Below are 17,823 nucleotides of genomic sequence, written 5' to 3' on the forward strand. Positions count from 1 at the left end.
CAAACCAAAGCTATGTATAAAGAGTTGTAAAAAGCAACACACCTGTTAGCAAAAAAATGATAATTACAAATTTACGCTTTACGTAATTTAGTCATGTAACCTTGTCTTATAAATCGGACATACCTTCAAACTAGTAGCTTAGTTGAATGGCAAACCCCATCTGCTACATTTTACTCGCAAAATCTATGCAGTAGTATTTAGTAGGCAATGTAGGCTATATTATGCAAGTACGACGTATTTAATTCAGTTGTGTCCAAAATGACGATACTTCAGCGTCAATTTCATTTGTAGCCGCAGTTACGATGGTATTGTAGTTGGAATCAGTGGCTTACTATATGGCTAGACTATCGTAGCTTTCTGTATCAAAGCAAAGTTCCTGTTCATACTAGTCCTTATTTAGCGGTTATGTTTACGTTTGGGAAGGTCTAAAAAACCACAAAGTTACCTAGTAATTCAAAGCTTCAAGCTATGAGATACCCAGATTGTAATGTTTTGGCATTGATATAATTAATTTATGCTAATTAATAACTTGTTGTGACAGTTTTTATAAGACTACTATTAGTGTACTGTAGATACAGTTGTTAAAGCATAGGGAATATGTTACAATAATTTTTACTAAAACATATAATTTATACTTGTATGTTCTCTAAATCATTATGTTATGTAGACTTCTATACGCTCTAATTCAATTTTGTTCAATTTTTAGATTATAACTGATTTAAAAGATGCCCCCAAAACGAAAAACTCGACAAAACTTAAAGAAAGGAGACAATGTTGTTGTTACCATCGAAGATGCAATTGCAGATTGTTTAATCGTTTCATTCATTTTTCAGAACAAACGCTTTTCTGGTGCATTAATGGATACAACAAAAAGGTAAGTTGCAGTTCGCCTTTTTCCTTGTTGAAAGAATTTTATTTCTTGGTGTTTCTATGTTGTTGATGTTTTTGGTGAATTTGTGATTTGTAGTTAAAGTTTTGCATATTACTTGAAATATTTTGGATTATAGTGGCGGACCATATGGTGTACAAGAAGACCCAACCAAATCTGAAGATGAACTGAAAGTTGAAACACGCGGGTCGCAAAATCCAGCCACACAAAAATACAATCATAAAGCTCCGTTCCCTCCAGCTCTTGAAACACGGAAATCCTATAAATTTGATGTTCCCCAACCTCCTATGAGAAGCATTTTTAGAAGAGCACGCAGGTCTCGCCGAAAAGCAAAATTAAATTTGTTACAGAGTGGTAAACGTAACATTATTCGACCACGAGGCTGGAAATTTTTGTCCCACAGTGCGTCATGTCAGTGCACTGAATGTGTCCAAGGCGTGCAAGCCGGAAAAGATGAGCCCACTAGCTCAAGTAAACGCCGGTTACAACCACCCTCAGAAAATGAACCCTCAAATTCAAAAACAAAACGTATAAAGTTTCAAGATGATACGCCATCTACCACATCAGATGAAGACAGTGACACTAAACCTCACAACCTTGTTATTGAAAAGTTAGAATCTCCATTAAAAACATTACTTCCAAGAAAACCACAGAAACAAAAAGAAATAATGGAAAGAAGCCCAATGATTAAAATAACATTCAAGTCCCCAGGAGGCCAGGGCAGAGTTTTTAAAATTCCTTCACGTTTACATCATTCTCCTGTTAAAAACGAAAATACCGAAACCAAAAAGTTAGAGAAAGTCTCCTTTTCGAAACAAGGAAGAGCTTTAAAGGCTTTAAAAAGAGCAAAAAATCAAACTCATGTGAAAACAGAAGGTGAAAAATCTGGGGGTAAACAATCAGAAAAGGACAAATGTCATTTACGTGTCATACTGGAGCCAATAGACAAGAAAAACAGCATGGCACAAAAAACAAACAAAGCTGTGATTTCATCCGCTGTAGATATGTACGACCCTGTTAACCTTGTTGAGGTGAAAGAGCAACGAAAAATATCAAAACATCCAATCAATGCTGGCCAAAGTGATCCACAAACTCATAGCATTAATGTTACAAGTTGCAAAGCCCCAAATGGAGTTTTTACCCAGGGTGACGTAGTGTGGGGTAAACTGCGGGGCTATCCGTGGTGGCCCAGCAAAATCACAAAACTAACAACAACAAAAATTGATGGTAAAATTCTCCAGCAGCATGCAGAAGTTGGATGGTTTCAATGTAGAACCAGATCTGTCATCCCAATTCGTAATGTGCAATTATTTCAAAAGCATTTTCATGATCGGTAATGTATTTTTACTTTTTTAATGCCTGGTTCTCGGTTGTGGAGGTAAAGACTTTTAAACTTGATATCTTATTTTAATATAGCTAGTTCAGTTACTACATATAGTAGTATAAACATAACAGCATTGTGGCTAAAAACAAAAGCTGGGCGTGGGTTTAAGAAATATTACTGGTCCAAACCGGCATGGAAAAACATTTTTTCCTCAAAACCCATTTGTTAATTTAATAGATAAATTATGACTTTTTAGCTGTGGTTAATCCCTAATTTGCCCATCCCTGGTCTGAAATGTATTTTTAATACAATACTCTCCATACCCAATTTTTTGTGTGTTTGTTAGTAGTAACTTTATAAAAGAAATGTTGTTTTCTCATTCATTAATTGCTAGTTCTTACCCTCAAGCGAATCAGAAACTAGCTTATAGTTTTAATTTCTTTTTTTCAGGTTTGAAAAAAGGCGGAAAGGAGGGTATCAAAAAGCTGTTGCTGCCGCTCACGAGGCATTGAAAGAAATATCTCCAGAAGTCAGAAAACTAATTTCGCAATTTGAGACCTAAAACTGTATTTGCTTGTGATGTTATTTTTATTGCATTTTGTGGTTGCAACATCTGAAATTTCAATATTTTCTTTTCGTATATTTGTTTTAACAATGTAACAGTGCTGTTTTAAAAACAACTTTTAATATTTGTCAAAACTTGGCAAAGTATTGATGTACTGCGAATTAAATTTCATTTCATCTGTAACGCCGAAGCAAGGTAAGGCGAAATACTATTTCTACAACAACCCTAGCAGTTTTTTTAATTTACAAGGGCTAAAAATTAAAATTTAATATAAAAGGGGATAATGGTGTGGTGTCTTGTATAAAATAGTTTGGCACCAAAATCCTGTTTATGCTTGCATATTGGTGGTGCCATAGCTTATTGAATGTGGTTTATTGGAACAATCTGTTAGGGGTTAATAAACTAATTATTTTTGACCATAACTTGCCATTCCCAAAAAGACATATCTGATTTAACGACTAAACCAAAACAGCGGATCGCGTCATAAGTGTATGTGGCGTTTTTGTGGGGCAGTGCGCAGGTTTACTACATGTCACGTGAAAATTCGTTGTAACTTAATCATAAAGGTCATATGTGAAGTTACACAGCATGTAAACTCCTGAGCTATAATGTAAGGCTATAGGTACAGTTCAGTGATGCACACGCATGGACTGAAACGCTCAGCCAGTGTTATGGTAGTAGGACTGTATGTTGTGCTACTCTACGTAACAAAGCTATCGTATTTCTATTTTAACACAGGTTAATGGGTGGCAGACTCACATTCCAGGTGTGCTTAGTATTGACCTTAACCTTTATACTTATTGAATAGAATCTCTATGATTGAGTGTATAGAAACTGCCCCACTGTGGTCTTATGGGTGGTAAAGTAATATGGACCTACATTCCAGGTATGCATCTCTAATTTTGTAGTTACAAGACTATATAGGAAACTTTTTTATTTCCTTGTGGCAAGTGCTCTGTAAAAATTCAACATCAATTTTCCAAAATATAGGTCAAGTTGCAAAACAGGACAGAAAACACAATGTATGCCAAATCTATGATGAAAATGCATAAAATCGTCAAACTATGACACTTGCTAATTTACATATGTAGTAATGTTAGTTTATTGATATGTATAAGTTATATAGGAAGACTACGCACTACAAATTGACTCACAAATTAATGTTGCAGTATTTTTTGCAATCAATTTTGAGGGTTCTCAATTATACCATTAATAAATTGCACTTGGTCAATAACAGCAACTTACATAGAATATATTTATACACAATGCATATAAGTGCATGGATGTCTACTTGGATTTGTCTTTTTACTACAATTTAGCAAGCTCAGATTGTGCTAATTAACGTTAACATAAAGTACGGACATGCCTGAAAAGAATTTATATTTGATCGTTTCGGTAAAAAAATAAATAAAAAAATTATAGTTTTTGAAAAAAGTAATTTTCAATTTTTTCACGAGTAATTTTATTCGTCTGACTCATCATCATCATCATGAGTGTGCGTGATTTCAGTTGATCGGCACATTTGCTGACTTGGCAATTCTTCAAGTTTAAGATGTTCAAAGTTATTTGAATTTATGTTACGACTTGCCATTGGACTTTCCTCTGTGATGTCATACTGACTATCGTGATCAACAGTAGACTCATGTGGCATCTGTAATTTCATAAAAATGTTTTTTAGATAAAGTCCAAAGTTTCTGAACCTTTTATAGTTCGTGGCCCACTTTTATAAATACTAAACACCAGTGGTTCCTGCTGCATCAATTAAATAACCTAGCAGCAATAGTAACATTTTGCTTGGGAGCTTAATAAACAACCTATTGTCCACCTTTAACTCTGGACACTCTAAAGAATCTTAACATTAATAAATGCACAATTAAATGGGCTTTTTGGGTGTTGGGGCAATGGGCCAAATCAGCCTAAATCCTAGGTCCTTGATAAGGACCTCACCCATGAAGACTAAAAAATACATAAATAAAATATTCAATACTTACCAATACAGCAGGTGCCCTAAAGAAATAGCAGAAGGGATAATAGAGAAGGTTTATGAATGAAGATGCGTACAGGTCTGCATATCTTGTCACCTGGGTGGAAATGACTCGAGGTGAGAAATACTTTATTCTAAAACTTTGAATTAAAAATTGTAGGAATGGTCAGGTCAGACATGGGGTGTTTACTAATATGCTTCAGGTCTAGTTATAAATAAAATAGGATATGTCATGTTGAAGTAAAATCTAGTTTAAGGCTTTATGTCAATTAAAAATCAAGTTTGAAGGTTTTTTTTTACGGCACGCCCGGGGGACCTGGTAGGCCAGAGTTAGCCATTACCCAAACGCCTGATAAACTAAATCAATTGACACATTCCCTCATTGAATTACAATAAGCAACTCACTTGACTTGCAAAGAATGTTTGTCTTGATCCACTTCTAAACAAACTTCCAAAAGTTCCAAACGCCATATCCATCTCATGCACTACACTTCTTATACTGTCCTGTAGTGAATGAATGTTGGGACGTTCACATGAAGCACTGTCCAAGTTTCTGTTAAAATTTGTGTAAGTTTAGTTACGTTTGATCAAAGTTGCGTTTTGTGAAAAAATCGTGATACTAGAAAAATAGGTTTATAAAGCAACATTGGTGTATAAGTATAAAAGTAAAAAATATCACTTTTATATTGTGAATTTATTATGAATTTGTTGCACGACATTTTAAATGTTTTGGCATAAATCAATGTAACCAATAGTTTAGCAAATTGTTTGTGTGTGCTCATAGCAGTGGACAATCAATTAGGTAAATTTATTATCAGCTTGGTGTCATACTGTGCTCTCATGCAAGCAGAGAATTAGTTTTGTTCATGTGTTGATTAAGCATAGTGTTAAAAGTATCAATCTTTATATAAGCTCACTCTTGCCTTACACTTGGAATAATTAAAATTGTTAAAATTAATAGTTGACTTAAAAGGCGTGGTTTTATTAAGTGCGTTGCCGCAAAATCATTTAGTTAATTATTTTGTGCTTGGATCAATAATGGGGTATATATAATTAACAAATTGAGCATCCGTCATCGCTTTACACAAAACATACATTGATGAAGTGTCTTCTCCATAACCGAGATGTGGAAAAATTTCTCTAAAACATGTTTGCTAAGTAATGTACTGATGATATGGCCAACTTTACCTTGGGGTAGAAATTGGACATTGCATCATAGGTGTCTTCATACACACTAGACACACATGGTGTAGTATTCATACACCTCATAGCCTACTCACTGCCAAGTATTACCATAAATGTCTTCATCAAAGTAACTTTTAGTGAAAACAACAGCAGCCATTGAGCTACCACTATGTTTAGGCAATTGCGTTACCAACAGAGTCCCCCAAGTGAGTTTTGAACTCCTCACCCTCAAGCTCCCACTCATGCACCAACCTGTACTTCTCTCCAATCATTGAATCCAGTTCATTTAATCGATGATAAAGATCCTTTTTCTCCAACCAGATGGCAAGTTCATGGGACATCTCAGGAACAACAAGGAATGTCCTCCAACCTCGTCTCTTCTTCGATTTCAAGATGTCTCCGAAGATATGATCACCTGGAGATAGTTAACATAATGATACAACCCTGGGTGAGACTTGAATTTGTTTTCCTATACCTTTATAACTCAATATCCTGTGCCACATAAATACTCAGTTCAAATAATCTTTTTTTTGCAAGTAAATTATGCAATTATACAATGTGATTATTCTTTATCTAATCCAACACCCAACGAATGTGCAGTATCAATTTAACTTTGACATGACAATCATTAGTGTAAGATGGCGCAAAAAAAAACTGTTTTTAAAAATCCAGCCTATGTTCACCAATATAGAGAATCTCCTTTCCTTTTGCGTTCATCATATCACACAATGCGTCAGATGAACCTCCAGAGTAAACGGCTCCTTTTCTTAAAGTTCCTGTGTAATGTCCGATGTGTAACTTTCCCGTTTCCTATGTGGATGGACATTGTTAGATAAAAAGACCCGTGGTCGAGTTAATTTGGTACATTAGACATACATGGTTTATATCATATGTTATCATATGTACACCCTATGCTCACTGTCAGGTTAGAATAGGGTATCTTCTTTTACCCCAGACACACATACATAGTGTATTCATACATCTCATTCTAACTGCTGTGTTATAACATTAAAAAAGCTTTTATATACACCGATTAATAAAAAGTACCAACTAACATAGACACACCATGTCAACTTTACGAAGAACTGTCCCCTCCCCGAAAAACTTTGGTTTTCTCGCTTCTACGAGAACGACATCAAAATATGACGACCATGGTCGATGTGGTTCATTTGGCTGGAAATAGATTGTTTAAAATATTAAGGTACATGGCTACTCTTCTAGTATTGGTTTGAAGTTTAACCATTCTGCTGGATTAATCTTATTTTAGTATACCATAATAGGTTTTTTTCTTCCACAGAAATATGTGTTAGAGAGTTATTAATGAAATCGGTTATCATTTTATTTATTTATATAAAACCTTTTGGTATTGAAAAAAATCGAGTGACAACATTAAATTTAATTGCTCTAATCAGCAGCCATCTACACTACAGCAAAGCCTAAAATAGCATAGAACTATCTACACCCAGTGCAAGGCAGTGTAAATATTTTTTTGTTTGTTCTAAGCAGCATTGAAGCTACAACATGGCTCGCTTTGGTGTAAAAAAGAACAAACGAAGAAATATCTACACCCGTGTTGTTCAGTGCATACACTTCAGCTGAGTCACAAGTGAAATAATGCAAAGTTACAACAGTTTGTTACCTTTGTGTTCTGTAGAGAATGAATGATTCCGAAGTTAAGATCACAGCAAACCACAGCAAACAAAATAGAATTAATTATGTGAGTTTGTGATGTCTATTACACACACTACGTACCTGGGGCCCATGTGGAAAGTCGAACAAATATGTCATCATTTTCTGTGTAAATATGTGAAAAAGTTTAAATCCAAGTTTGTTAAAAAAGGACATAGAGTATCAAAGGCATATGGTATCAAAGAACAGAGTAACTGCATGTCACTTTTGAGACAAAGGTCATGTCTATTTTATTCAGACGCTATAATAGCTTCGGCAGATCGACTGTGTGCATGGGAGTGGCACCTTGGATAAGTAACTCAAGTTTCCAAACGACCTAAGGATTATTCACATACTGCAATAACTTTATCAACTCAACTGTGGGCATGGTAGTAGCAGCAGTGAGTCTTTATACCACCATACACACTATGACTGTTACCACGTACACATACACATTATCAATTATGTAAACACAAATTAACTTTCTCCTCACATTTGTATATTCAAAGTCACTGTTAGTGACAAGGAAGACTTTTCCATGCTCCCGCATCCGATCCAGGAGCAGCGGAAGTTTTGGTTCCTTTACGACGTATTTATCGAGATCTTCAATTGTTTTGCTTTTCAATTCACCCTGTGTGGTCATAAAGGATTGATAATGAGTGACACGGACCCGTAAAGTATAAATATAAACTTGTAATTGTGAGGAAATTAATAAAGGTTTAATAAATATTTAGGATATTAACATTTTAACAGGTTTATAAATAATGGCAGAACAAAAGCCAAATGTATAAAATACTCCTTAAACAATAGTATAAGTTAAATGACGTAGTGTTCACTTATTATCAAATATATCTTAACACTTTTAAACTTATTGTCAAACATATCTTTATATTGCTGTCAAGACACTACAATAGCTTCAGTAACTAGACTGTTGGCATGGAAGTAGCAGTCATGAGGATGGGTAAAGCAAATTTCACTATACATACTAAATCAAGCAGTAAGTACAAACAAACAGTTGAATAAATGTCCCAACCCTGCCTGTAATCCACAGTTCATGGGTTATGCTTCACTATAGAACCTCACACTGTGTTAAGGAAAGTGGCAATCAAGCAAGTGAAGATAACTTACATTTACATGAACAAAATCAACAGCAGCTCTTATATCAGTGTGTATTGTAGCATATGACATCACAAGGTTTCCTCTCTGTACACCTTGTCTCTTCTGCATCAAAATAGAAATTATAAGATGGGTAGTTGCAAATAATGCGGTCGAATGGTAAAGAATGCAGAAAAAAACAAGTCCAGAATGAAATTTCTAATACAGAGTTCCCATAAACTTCTTCGGTGGTACTAGATGTTTGCATCCTGGGAGTTGGGGTAATAATATACCAACATCCTATGCCTTACTGAAAACTCCACCCTTAGGAGGAAAGAAAGCAGATTCGAAACTATAGCCAGTACCTTGACGTATCCTTCAGTTGTGCAGAAGTAGTTAATGACGCAAGCTTGTAGATAAATCTCCGGTAAATTAAACAAAGTGTTGCAGATGTAGTAACGACTTGTGTCTCCAAGCTGGATAAATTTATTCGGGTAATCTTCCATGACCTCAGACCTGGAATTGTGATGTCATAATTAAGTTTTACATAAATGAATTTTGGAAGTTAACTCATGTTATTTAGTTCATTGACAAATTTTTGGAAATAAAAAAATCTTTTACTTGAAAAAAAAAATTCTTATCTAATCAAGAATATACTGTGCACATAGCAAACATGATCTCTGGGTGTACTTGCACTTTGTACTTGTTTTATTCAATCTTATCTTAGTTAAGTTGATTGGAAAATAGTGATTTAAAATAAATAAACTGTACTGGTAATTGTGCTATGCAAACTGTGAGTGACTAAGAAACATGCCACAATAATATATTAACATTCACGTTTTAAGAAACTTGAAGCCATGAGTGCAGACTAAGATGTTTCCATATGTGTCAACCTGTTGAATAATTGATAAAGTTGAATAATTTTAATTTAAGAACCTAAAATGTATTGGCAGTAGTGTAGAATTATTTTAATGGAAATTAAATGTGAGATCTATATTCCTACATTACATTCGAACAGCTTGTCTTTATGTCACAACTGTTATTGTTACATCACACTTGTTATTGTTTCATGTGAATACGACAAACTATGTTAAAGATTATACCGACCAACGGTTAAATTAAAATGTTTGATATATACTTTGATTGTTAAAAAAAATTGGTCTTTATATTAAAAAAGGTTATTGACTTTATAACCTTTCCTTGGTAAAACGGTTTACAGGTAATAAATTGTTTATATTCTAACAATGTAACTTCTATAAACAGTATATGTGTCCAATTTTCTCTTGGTTTCTAAAATTATTGTTGCATTTTACACAGTTTGTAGTTCATTCATAGTGTTTACCAATGCCAGGTGGAACAGTGGTTGGCACCATCAGCAGTACAAGATCTGTAAACACTGCTTGTAATAACGAAAAATAACACTAATTAGCGCAGAGAAAAAACATAGCATTTTTTTGTAAATTGCCAAGTTTTGCGGTTTGGGTATTTTAACAATAAAATTATTTTAAAAAATTCTATTTGTAAGGAATCCTGTTATCGAATACATTGCTATAAAATCGTTTAAAAATAAATAATGAAATTAACCTAAAAATTAATATGGGAAACGTTATACAAGTATTTTAAGAACACTTACCACGTTCTCTTTATAAAATATTACTCTAAAACAAACAGCTAGCTTAATATTTGACCTGTTTGTTCAGAACAGGTAAGTTTAAAGGTCAGACTGCATTACGATACTTAACGATAGTTGTGCTTGTGTGCTAATATTTAACTAAGGTGTGTTTAAACCAACGGAAAACGTTGCAAATTTCATAGGCACCAGATAATGCATGTTAATGTGTATTATGAGCAATTATAATAATACCATTTGTGCTTTTGCCAAAAAAATAACAATTTTATATACCACTCTGCTTTAATTATATAGAACAATTTTATATACCACTCTGCTTCAATTATATAGAACAATTTTATATACCACTCTGCTTTAATAATATAGCAATTGCCAATTGGTATATGTTTTTTACAAATCTATGAACAACCTTTAACATGTGTCCAAGTTCTCTGTCGAAAATTAATCCTCTAAGAACAAATCCAGGATCGTAAATATACCTCTTCAGTTCTTCAGGGTAGCCACAGTGAATGAGTCTGTGGAACAAACAATTGTAGCAAAATAGTTCTGATCGTTATAGTAATTACTAATTAATCACAGTAAAACTACTCCAAAAGATCTGACAATATAGTTAGGGCTTGGTGATTGGCTGTAATAATGTACCAACCAATTCAAATGTCATCGACTTTGGCGACATAACCATGAAAAGCACTGAATTACACATGTCCAATTTTAACAGACTATCGAACCAACCTGTCTCTTGCAAGTTCAAAGCCAAGTTCTTCGTATTGAGGTGATTTATAAACAGCAAGTGTGTAGTCCATATCAAACCCAAAGAACTTAATCTTGTCAAGGCTTAAGCTTCTGTTTACAAACACTCTGCAAATATTATGAAGTTAGATTGTATGTAAAACTTAGATTGAAGTTATGCAACCTATAAAAAAAGTTTATGTCAGCTATTACATTGTTGGAAAGAAAATCATTTTATTTCTTGTGTCCCTAGAACCTACCCTAGGTTAAGACCATGTGCTGTAGTATTTTATATGAAGAATTACTCAGTGGTTATATACATTTAATGTGTCAAATTTGACTTAAAACCTACGGCCAATGCGGTGCCCCACTGTAGGAATTCACCAATATAGAGCAAAATCCTTCCCAAGTGTATTTGACATTCCAATGTTAAATGTTGTACACTCAACACCTCAGCATTAATTAGAAATGAAACCACTTCGCACCTGGCTGTTGGACCTCTCTTGTATTGTTTGTTAGGTGCAGCACCTCTGTCTCCAACTGAGTTCTCCAGCCCATTATGAAGGCTCGGGGCAATACCATTCGCATGTTCCTGTTGAAATTCCAACATTATTATGGTGGTATTTCATATTTAAAAGGTAAAACAGCAAGGAACATATTAAAATAAAGAATGGAAAATACTAGAAGAAAATATAATTATTGTCTCACTTTCATACGTTTTTTACAAAGTAAGACAACTAAAAAAATCCCTAAATAATTAAAAGAAATGAAGTACTGACAAAACAGAAACAACATGTAAACAAATCATATAACTTAAGTGATTTAGAACTATGGTAGCTGTACAGAATATTTATCATAAACAGTTGCATGTGTCAGGTATCTGTGATGTCACATCAATGATAACAAAACAAGATTTTGAAAATAAACAAATTACTAACCATTTTAGATATCTTTGCTTAGTTCAAAGTAAAAACGTATCAAAAAACTTAACCACAAAGTATGTATAGCTGTAACGATAAATAGAATGGTCATTACTTTAAAACGAATTGACCTTTTCAAATGAATACTTTTATAGCCTACCTATCAAAGTTACCAATTACTTTTCATTATATATAATTTTTGTATATGGTTAATAATTAAACTAATGACTTCAAGTTATTGAAATGTTGATTATGTTATTTATAAACGATATACGCCGGTGACGCTACTACTGATAGTGTACACAGATCTGTTTTGCAATTCAAATTTTGATCTGCAAATTTACATACGAAATTTATACAAACACGTTATAAGAGGCCGTTAAGCGCCAAAAGGCAAACACGTAACTCATCCAGCAACATATACCGCAAGGACCTGGCATAACAAACCCAGTGCACACAAACAAGTTCGATCAGCTGATTCGTTCTTTGTTGAGAAATTGTTTTGATGCGAAACAGCTGATCAGTGCACTCATGCGAAACAGTTACGTCATTCGATTATAAGATGTCTGTGTTCCAGTTCTAGAAAACAAAACATTTTTTTTGCCCCCGGTTAAATAGTAAAAGTCACCAAGTGACGCCCATTATGACCAGGCTGGTTCGTGTGTTTTGTAAATAAGTAACACGCTATAATCGTTATTTAAATTTACCACGTATAATTCTATGCATGACTATTTAAATATTCAAACGATATTCAAAATACCCACACAAAGTGTTTATCCGCAATATAGGGACGTATTTATCTGCATTATAGAGCCGACGACTTATAGTATACAACGGTATTTACATTTATCTTCAAAGACAGCAAAAATGAAGGTTGTAGTCTTTATTTCGATTTTACTTCACGTCGCATGGGCTAATAGCACCACCGATGTCACATCCACGTGCAGTAAGTTAGTTTTACAACATTGCGTAACTTCGTATACCACACATAACGTATCAACAGGCCTAATCCTCTAAACCAGAGAATCAAGCTTGTTTCTATCGTGGCCCAAAGTTGTTTGGAAACTGACGTTTCTTGTCAAATTAAAATATTTATCGAGCTTCTGAAACGGTGTTTAGTGAGTTCTGCACAGCTCTGTGTAAAGCATGTTAGGGAAATGCATTGAACCACATCAGTCTTGTATAACATATTAGCATTAAGTTGTTTGTAATAACTTTTTAATCTAGACTCCATCTGTAAGGACAGAAATCCAAACTGTGACACGACAGGTTGCACTGTAATCTGGTCGCGAATCTTGTGCGCAAAGACTTGTGGTGTATGCTCTTGCAGCAATGAATGTGGTTAGTATGAGACTTTTTCGTTTGTCTGTTTTATTATCACTTGTAAAACATAGCATGGCTTATATTTGTATCTCTTCGAACACCCGATCAATTAAAACAAGAGGCCAAGGCCATAATAAATGGGTACGTTGTATTACAAAATGGTCAAAGCAGAGTCCATATATAAACAAAGCAGAGCCCGTATATGTTTATATACGGACTCTGGTTGAAAGTATATATGTAAATACGCACTGTACTTCGAGACAGCTTGTATTGTAAACTGTAACTTGTCAACCTTCTTATTATTGTTTAAAAACTTTCGTTTTAAACGTATATGGGCGATTATATTAATCTTGGCCTAAATCTTATGCAGATGGTCCTGTGTCGTGCCTCGCTGTAGGGCCCTACCGATTCGTATAAAGAAGAGCCTATATATAACGCCGTTCGTAGTAGCGCATTGGAATGTAATGGCTTTTATATATATATATGAGAATATCTTTTCGTTCCAGACAAATGTGTGGACCGCTACCGAAGCTGTCCGGTGTTAAGAATGCTTTTCAACAATTTGTGCCAAAAAAATTTTGGAATGCTAGGGTGTCGAAAATTCTGCAACTTATGCGCCCCGTGTACACCATCATCATCACCATCATCTTCTTCTCCTTCATCATTGACGCTCCCATGTGAACCTGACCCCAAAAGTAAACATAACATATAGTAGGGTGGGGAAGATGGGACACCTTTTCATTCTAATTTCTGGCCCCATTAAACAAAGAACATTCAAACAATTAATGAACCGTACCCTCCCGACTTGCATAGCCCTTTGTTATTTGTTTAAAACACGATCAGGATATTTGGATATTATGTGCTAACTGTGTTGAATCTCCTTCCACAGTACTACATTCCATGACCATACATGGCGCCGTTTAACTTGTACCCGCACTGCGTAGCATTTAAAAATGAACACAAATTTTTATTTACCGCTAATTGCACTCAATGTTCGACCAATCTTACTTTCGCCAGTCACCGGTATCGGACTTGTACCTGATAACTACGTACTAACGTACGTGAAACAGTATTTGTTTCGTGCAGAATGCAAGGACGATTACTCGTTTTGTACGAACTGGAAACAAGAAGGCGGATGCCTACCATCAACGTCTGTGCACTCAACAAGCGTGAGAGCTACATGTCAGAGGTCTTGTGGTATTTGTACTCGCTGTGAGGACCTTTATGCAACTCCCACCAGCACCCCAACTACGACTACCAGCATTCCAAGCACAGTTACCAGGACTAGTACCACAACAACTACCAGTACTTCTGCCACAACTACTAGCACACCAAGCAAGATTATGAGAACTCTGAGCACAACTACCAGCACTCCTGCCTCAACAACTACAAGCACTCCCAATGGTTTACGTTAAAAGCCAAATCTCAAGTCTTCCAATACAGAATATACAGTAGGGTGGGGAATATGGGACACTTTTTCACTCTATTTTCCAGTTCCTTCGGTAGTAAACACAGAACATTGATAGATTTATTAAACCGTCTCGCCACTCCCATAGACTATTTTTAATCGTTTAAAATACGATCAGGATATTTGGATATTACGTGCTTAAGTGTCCCGTCTTACCCCACCCCACTATATAGAAGTCTACCTAGTACTATACCCGGCATTGCTATATACTGGTAACACAACTCGTTATATATTAATCAATTATAATATACTGTATCATTAAGAACTGTGCTTGTTTATTGAGTGTGGAGACAACTATGTTATATAACAGTTGTCTTATTGGTGGTAGCCTTAAGCATAAAACAGCTATTTTAAAACAATTTGCACAAAACAGTACAGTAAAAGTTGTAATTAAATTTTAAATTGTATATTAGTTATTCAGGGTGGTATGCCATAAATAAGCAATGAGTTTGAGACCTAAATAGACATGGTTATAAGACTTAAAACACACCCAGGCTTGTTGAATATACCAAGAGCAGTTTGGAGCCAAACTAAAACAATTTTTACCATCCTAGTATTGTATTACATTGCATAGGATATCACCAAACATAAATTTGTAACTATCCATCACATAAATTTTAGTTACATTAATAAATCGTTGTTCGTAATTGATGTATTAAATTATGTCACAGGCACTTTAAATAACTCCACATAGTTTAAAACTAAACAGAAATAAAACAGTTCAGTGACTTAAAAATGAAGTAAACCATTAAACCAAAAGGAATTAACTTTTAACCTTTTTATCACCATTTGAATTAAGTTTAGCTTTACTTTTACGCACAGGAACAGGGCGGTGAACTGAGTTATTAGGCGTCCATGCCCCACTGCTATCATTTGCATAAAAATCCATTGGATATATTTTCCTATACTCTGCTTTGTTTAGCGCTACGGAAGCCTCATATGGGTTGAGTAGCGGTTTATCAAAGGCAGTGCCCCAGTCTATGGATAATCTTGGGCAAGCGATTTGAACCCAAGCATCTATACCTGGCATTAATTTCAGTTTATTCGGAAAGATCTCAGATAGAAGAACAGTTATAACAGATTTGCCTGAAGATTCAATTGACTCCTTGAGGTAATTCATAACTTTTAGCGACCCTTGTCTTCCAAGAGTGCCTAAGATAATTGCCCATTTATCTGCTTTTGAGGCTCTGTCGATCTCAGATTTCCTTGTTTTTAGCATGGTTTGATGGTCATATCTTTCTCTAGTAAACTTCTTACTGTAAGGATCATATGCATATGCAGGAATCTCAGGGTTGGAAATCATAATGGATTCTAAATGGAAGCGCCCATCTCCTAAATAGATCAACGCATCCGCTTTAATTTCACCAAGTTTAGTGGATGTACACCCCAACACTTCACCAGGAGATAAAGGTTTACATTGTGGGATAACAACTTCAATTCCTTCACTTGCAAGTTCTTGTTTTGTTGATTGAACAGAAGTTATAAACTGCACAGTGCTCACCAGAACAATTTTTGAACCTTTTTCAAAATTTAATTTCACAGTTTCCACAAAGTGAGTGTTATCTATCTTTATATGAACAAACACGTACAGCATCTTCATATCTGGCATGTTGTTAATAGGAACAAGACAACTGTGGCCATAATGAACCATGAAGTCACATCCCAATGCTCTTGCACTGTAGTCATCCACACAGCAAGCGCCATAAGTAACATCACCCATTATCACAGTATCAGCGGTAGTAAAGGTCTCAACTATGTCAGATATAATACATGAAAACATGAGCAACCCTTCAGGGAACTGCAGAGCCACCCTTTTAGCTCCAGACTGCTGAACTCTCCATACAGTCTTGTAGATCTCAAATTCATAATTCTTTGGTAGAACAGACACAGCAAGTTGTAGCTTTGGGTCATTTAAAATTTCATCTGGCACCTTGTTGGGAATGTTTGCCCTTGAATTGGGACCAAATCTTTTTCGAATTGGGTTGGCTTTCACAACTGTAGTTACTTCAGCTTTGGTTGGCTCCATTTCAGTTTTACTTATCTACCTCATTGTTCTGAAACAATAAATAATTTATAAAAATGCAGGTGGTAATGAACTAACAATTTATTGCACATGATAAAATGCTCTTATGTACGTTGGTCACGGTTTATAATTTCCTCAGTGACTTCAACAATGGTATCCACACTACACATTGCCCCCAATCCCTCATCACCACACACAAGCAACTTTGACACTGGTGGTACTTGCACATAACCCCACGACTCTAACACATCTATGTTCATTTTTGTTACTGGATGCTGCCACATCATTGTGTTCATGGCTGGGCAAAATATGAACGGCTTCTCCCCCACAGGCCACCCACGAGCAACACATGTCACCAAATTGTCACACACCCCACTGGACAGTTTAGCTAATGTGTTAGCATCTAATGGGGCAATAATAAACACATCTGCCCATTTCCGCAGTTCTATATGAAGAACTGGGTCCCCACGTTTTTTCCAAGTGTCCCATTCTTGATTATCATCATAAACCTTAAGGAAATAATCAATGTTGAGGATTTGAATTTAGCTTAATGCCAATTTACAATAAAAATTGTGTATACAGAAAATACCTAACCAACACCCAGCACAAAATTAGTATGCCTGCCACAGCCAAACTCTTTAAAAAAGCATCAAACATATTCAAAATACATTTGTAAACATGAGCACCTGTCACCTCAACGTTAAGTGAAGTTTTTTCAAAGAAATGCTTTGCGTTTTCGGTGGTTACAACTCTCAATGTGCAGTTAGATACTTTACTTGATTTTAATTTTTCCACCAATAAAGGTACTTTAATGGATGCCACGCTGCCAGTGCAACCAATTAATATATTCACCATATTTTACTTGATAACTTTCACGTTGCTTGTATAATTTTAAAGTCACGTAGGCTTTTAACAAAGTTATAACATTTCTATTGGTAGTTTTTATAAGATTTTGATTGCCATAGATATCATATACATTTTTAAAATAAGATGAGGGCGGGAAATATCTTGTTTGTTTTA

The 17,823-nt window shown here is 35.1% G+C and overlaps 5 protein-coding genes across 8 annotated transcripts; 2 read left to right on the forward strand and 3 right to left on the reverse strand.

The window, feature by feature from the left end:
* The first annotated feature begins 194 nt into the window (after positions 1 to 194).
* On the forward strand, positions 195 to 2,972 carry LOC100180668 (PWWP domain-containing protein 2A). The gene is made up of 4 exons (XM_002131257.5): positions 195 to 305; positions 707 to 874; positions 1,008 to 2,222; positions 2,664 to 2,972. Exons 2-4 carry the CDS (start codon positions 726 to 728, stop codon positions 2,773 to 2,775), a joined length of 1,476 nt encoding a protein of 491 aa, XP_002131293.1. The 5' UTR covers positions 195 to 305; positions 707 to 725; the 3' UTR covers positions 2,776 to 2,972.
* A 724-nt stretch (positions 2,973 to 3,696) lies between these two features.
* LOC100183021 (cytosolic purine 5'-nucleotidase) lies at positions 3,697 to 12,099 on the reverse strand. Of its 4 annotated transcripts, XM_002131029.5 has the most exons (17): positions 12,008 to 12,099; positions 11,555 to 11,661; positions 11,073 to 11,198; positions 10,750 to 10,855; positions 9,548 to 9,603; positions 9,076 to 9,226; positions 8,744 to 8,836; positions 8,109 to 8,246; positions 7,700 to 7,741; positions 7,587 to 7,595; positions 7,013 to 7,120; positions 6,631 to 6,757; positions 6,200 to 6,362; positions 5,858 to 5,902; positions 5,168 to 5,315; positions 4,770 to 4,859; positions 3,697 to 4,429 (listed from the first exon to the last, which is right to left on the reverse strand). In XM_002131029.5, the coding sequence occupies exons 1-17, from the start codon at positions 12,008 to 12,010 to the stop codon at positions 4,241 to 4,243; spliced, it is 1,701 nt and encodes a 566-aa protein (XP_002131065.1). In that variant the 5' UTR covers positions 12,011 to 12,099; the 3' UTR covers positions 3,697 to 4,240. The 4 variants fall into 4 exon arrangements, with proteins under 4 accessions (XP_002131065.1, XP_018668625.1, XP_002131088.1 ...); XM_018813080.2 differs by lacking the exon at positions 7,587 to 7,595; XM_002131052.5 differs by lacking the exon at positions 5,858 to 5,902 and having other exon boundaries at positions 3,857 to 4,429.
* LOC104265968 (keratin-associated protein 16-1-like) lies at positions 12,072 to 15,045 on the forward strand. Its single transcript, XM_018813093.2, has 4 exons — positions 12,072 to 12,935; positions 13,217 to 13,330; positions 13,819 to 14,007; positions 14,399 to 15,045. The coding sequence occupies exons 1-4, from the start codon at positions 12,710 to 12,712 to the stop codon at positions 14,725 to 14,727; spliced, it is 858 nt and encodes a 285-aa protein (XP_018668638.2). The 5' UTR covers positions 12,072 to 12,709; the 3' UTR covers positions 14,728 to 15,045.
* Positions 15,034 to 17,001, reverse strand: LOC100175202 (2-(3-amino-3-carboxypropyl)histidine synthase subunit 1-like). The gene has a single exon (XM_026835440.1). The coding sequence runs from the start codon at positions 16,804 to 16,806 to the stop codon at positions 15,544 to 15,546; it is 1,263 nt and encodes a 420-aa protein (XP_026691241.1). The 5' UTR covers positions 16,807 to 17,001; the 3' UTR covers positions 15,034 to 15,543.
* LOC100185392 (phosphopantothenoylcysteine decarboxylase-like) lies at positions 16,836 to 17,734 on the reverse strand. Its single transcript, XM_002130960.5, has 2 exons — positions 17,497 to 17,734; positions 16,836 to 17,312 (listed from the first exon to the last, which is right to left on the reverse strand). Exons 1-2 carry the CDS (start codon positions 17,656 to 17,658, stop codon positions 16,908 to 16,910), a joined length of 567 nt encoding a protein of 188 aa, XP_002130996.1. The 5' UTR covers positions 17,659 to 17,734; the 3' UTR covers positions 16,836 to 16,907.
* Positions 17,735 to 17,823: the final 89 nt, after the last annotated feature.

The sequence above is a fragment of the Ciona intestinalis genome, chromosome 8, assembly GCF_000224145.3.
Source record: "Ciona intestinalis chromosome 8, KH, whole genome shotgun sequence".
Classification (NCBI taxonomy): Eukaryota; Metazoa; Chordata; class Ascidiacea; order Phlebobranchia; family Cionidae; genus Ciona; species Ciona intestinalis.

Bases quoted from the DNA above. Each gene is read 5' to 3' on its own strand.
- LOC100183021 (XM_002131029.5), bottom strand. The intron at 10,856-11,072 runs GTTGGTTCGATA...TTTGTTCCACAG, and splicing joins TTTGAACTTGCAAGAGACAG to ACTCATTCACTGTGGCTACC. The intron at 6,758-7,012 runs GTGTGTCTATGT...CCATCCACATAG, and splicing joins TTCTTCGTAAAGTTGACATG to GAAACGGGAAAGTTACACAT.
- LOC100180668 (XM_002131257.5), top strand. From the start codon at position 726: ATGCCCCCAAAACGAAAAACTCGACAAAACTTAAAGAAAGGAGACAAT. The intron at 875-1,007 runs GTAAGTTGCAGT...TTTGGATTATAG, and splicing joins TTAATGGATACAACAAAAAG to TGGCGGACCATATGGTGTAC. The intron at 2,223-2,663 runs GTAATGTATTTT...TCTTTTTTTCAG, and splicing joins CAAAAGCATTTTCATGATCG to GTTTGAAAAAAGGCGGAAAG.
- LOC100185392 (XM_002130960.5), bottom strand. From the start codon at position 17,658: ATGGTGAATATATTAATTGGTTGCACTGGCAGCGTGGCATCCATTAAA. The intron at 17,313-17,496 runs GTGACAGGTGCT...TATTTCCTTAAG, and splicing joins AAACTTCACTTAACGTTGAG to GTTTATGATGATAATCAAGA.
- LOC104265968 (XM_018813093.2), top strand. From the start codon at position 12,710: ATGCATGACTATTTAAATATTCAAACGATATTCAAAATACCCACACAA. The intron at 12,936-13,216 runs GTAAGTTAGTTT...TTTTTAATCTAG, and splicing joins CGATGTCACATCCACGTGCA to ACTCCATCTGTAAGGACAGA. The intron at 13,331-13,818 runs GTTAGTATGAGA...TTTTCGTTCCAG, and splicing joins CTCTTGCAGCAATGAATGTG to ACAAATGTGTGGACCGCTAC.
- LOC100175202 (XM_026835440.1), bottom strand. From the start codon at position 16,806: ATGGAGCCAACCAAAGCTGAAGTAACTACAGTTGTGAAAGCCAACCCA.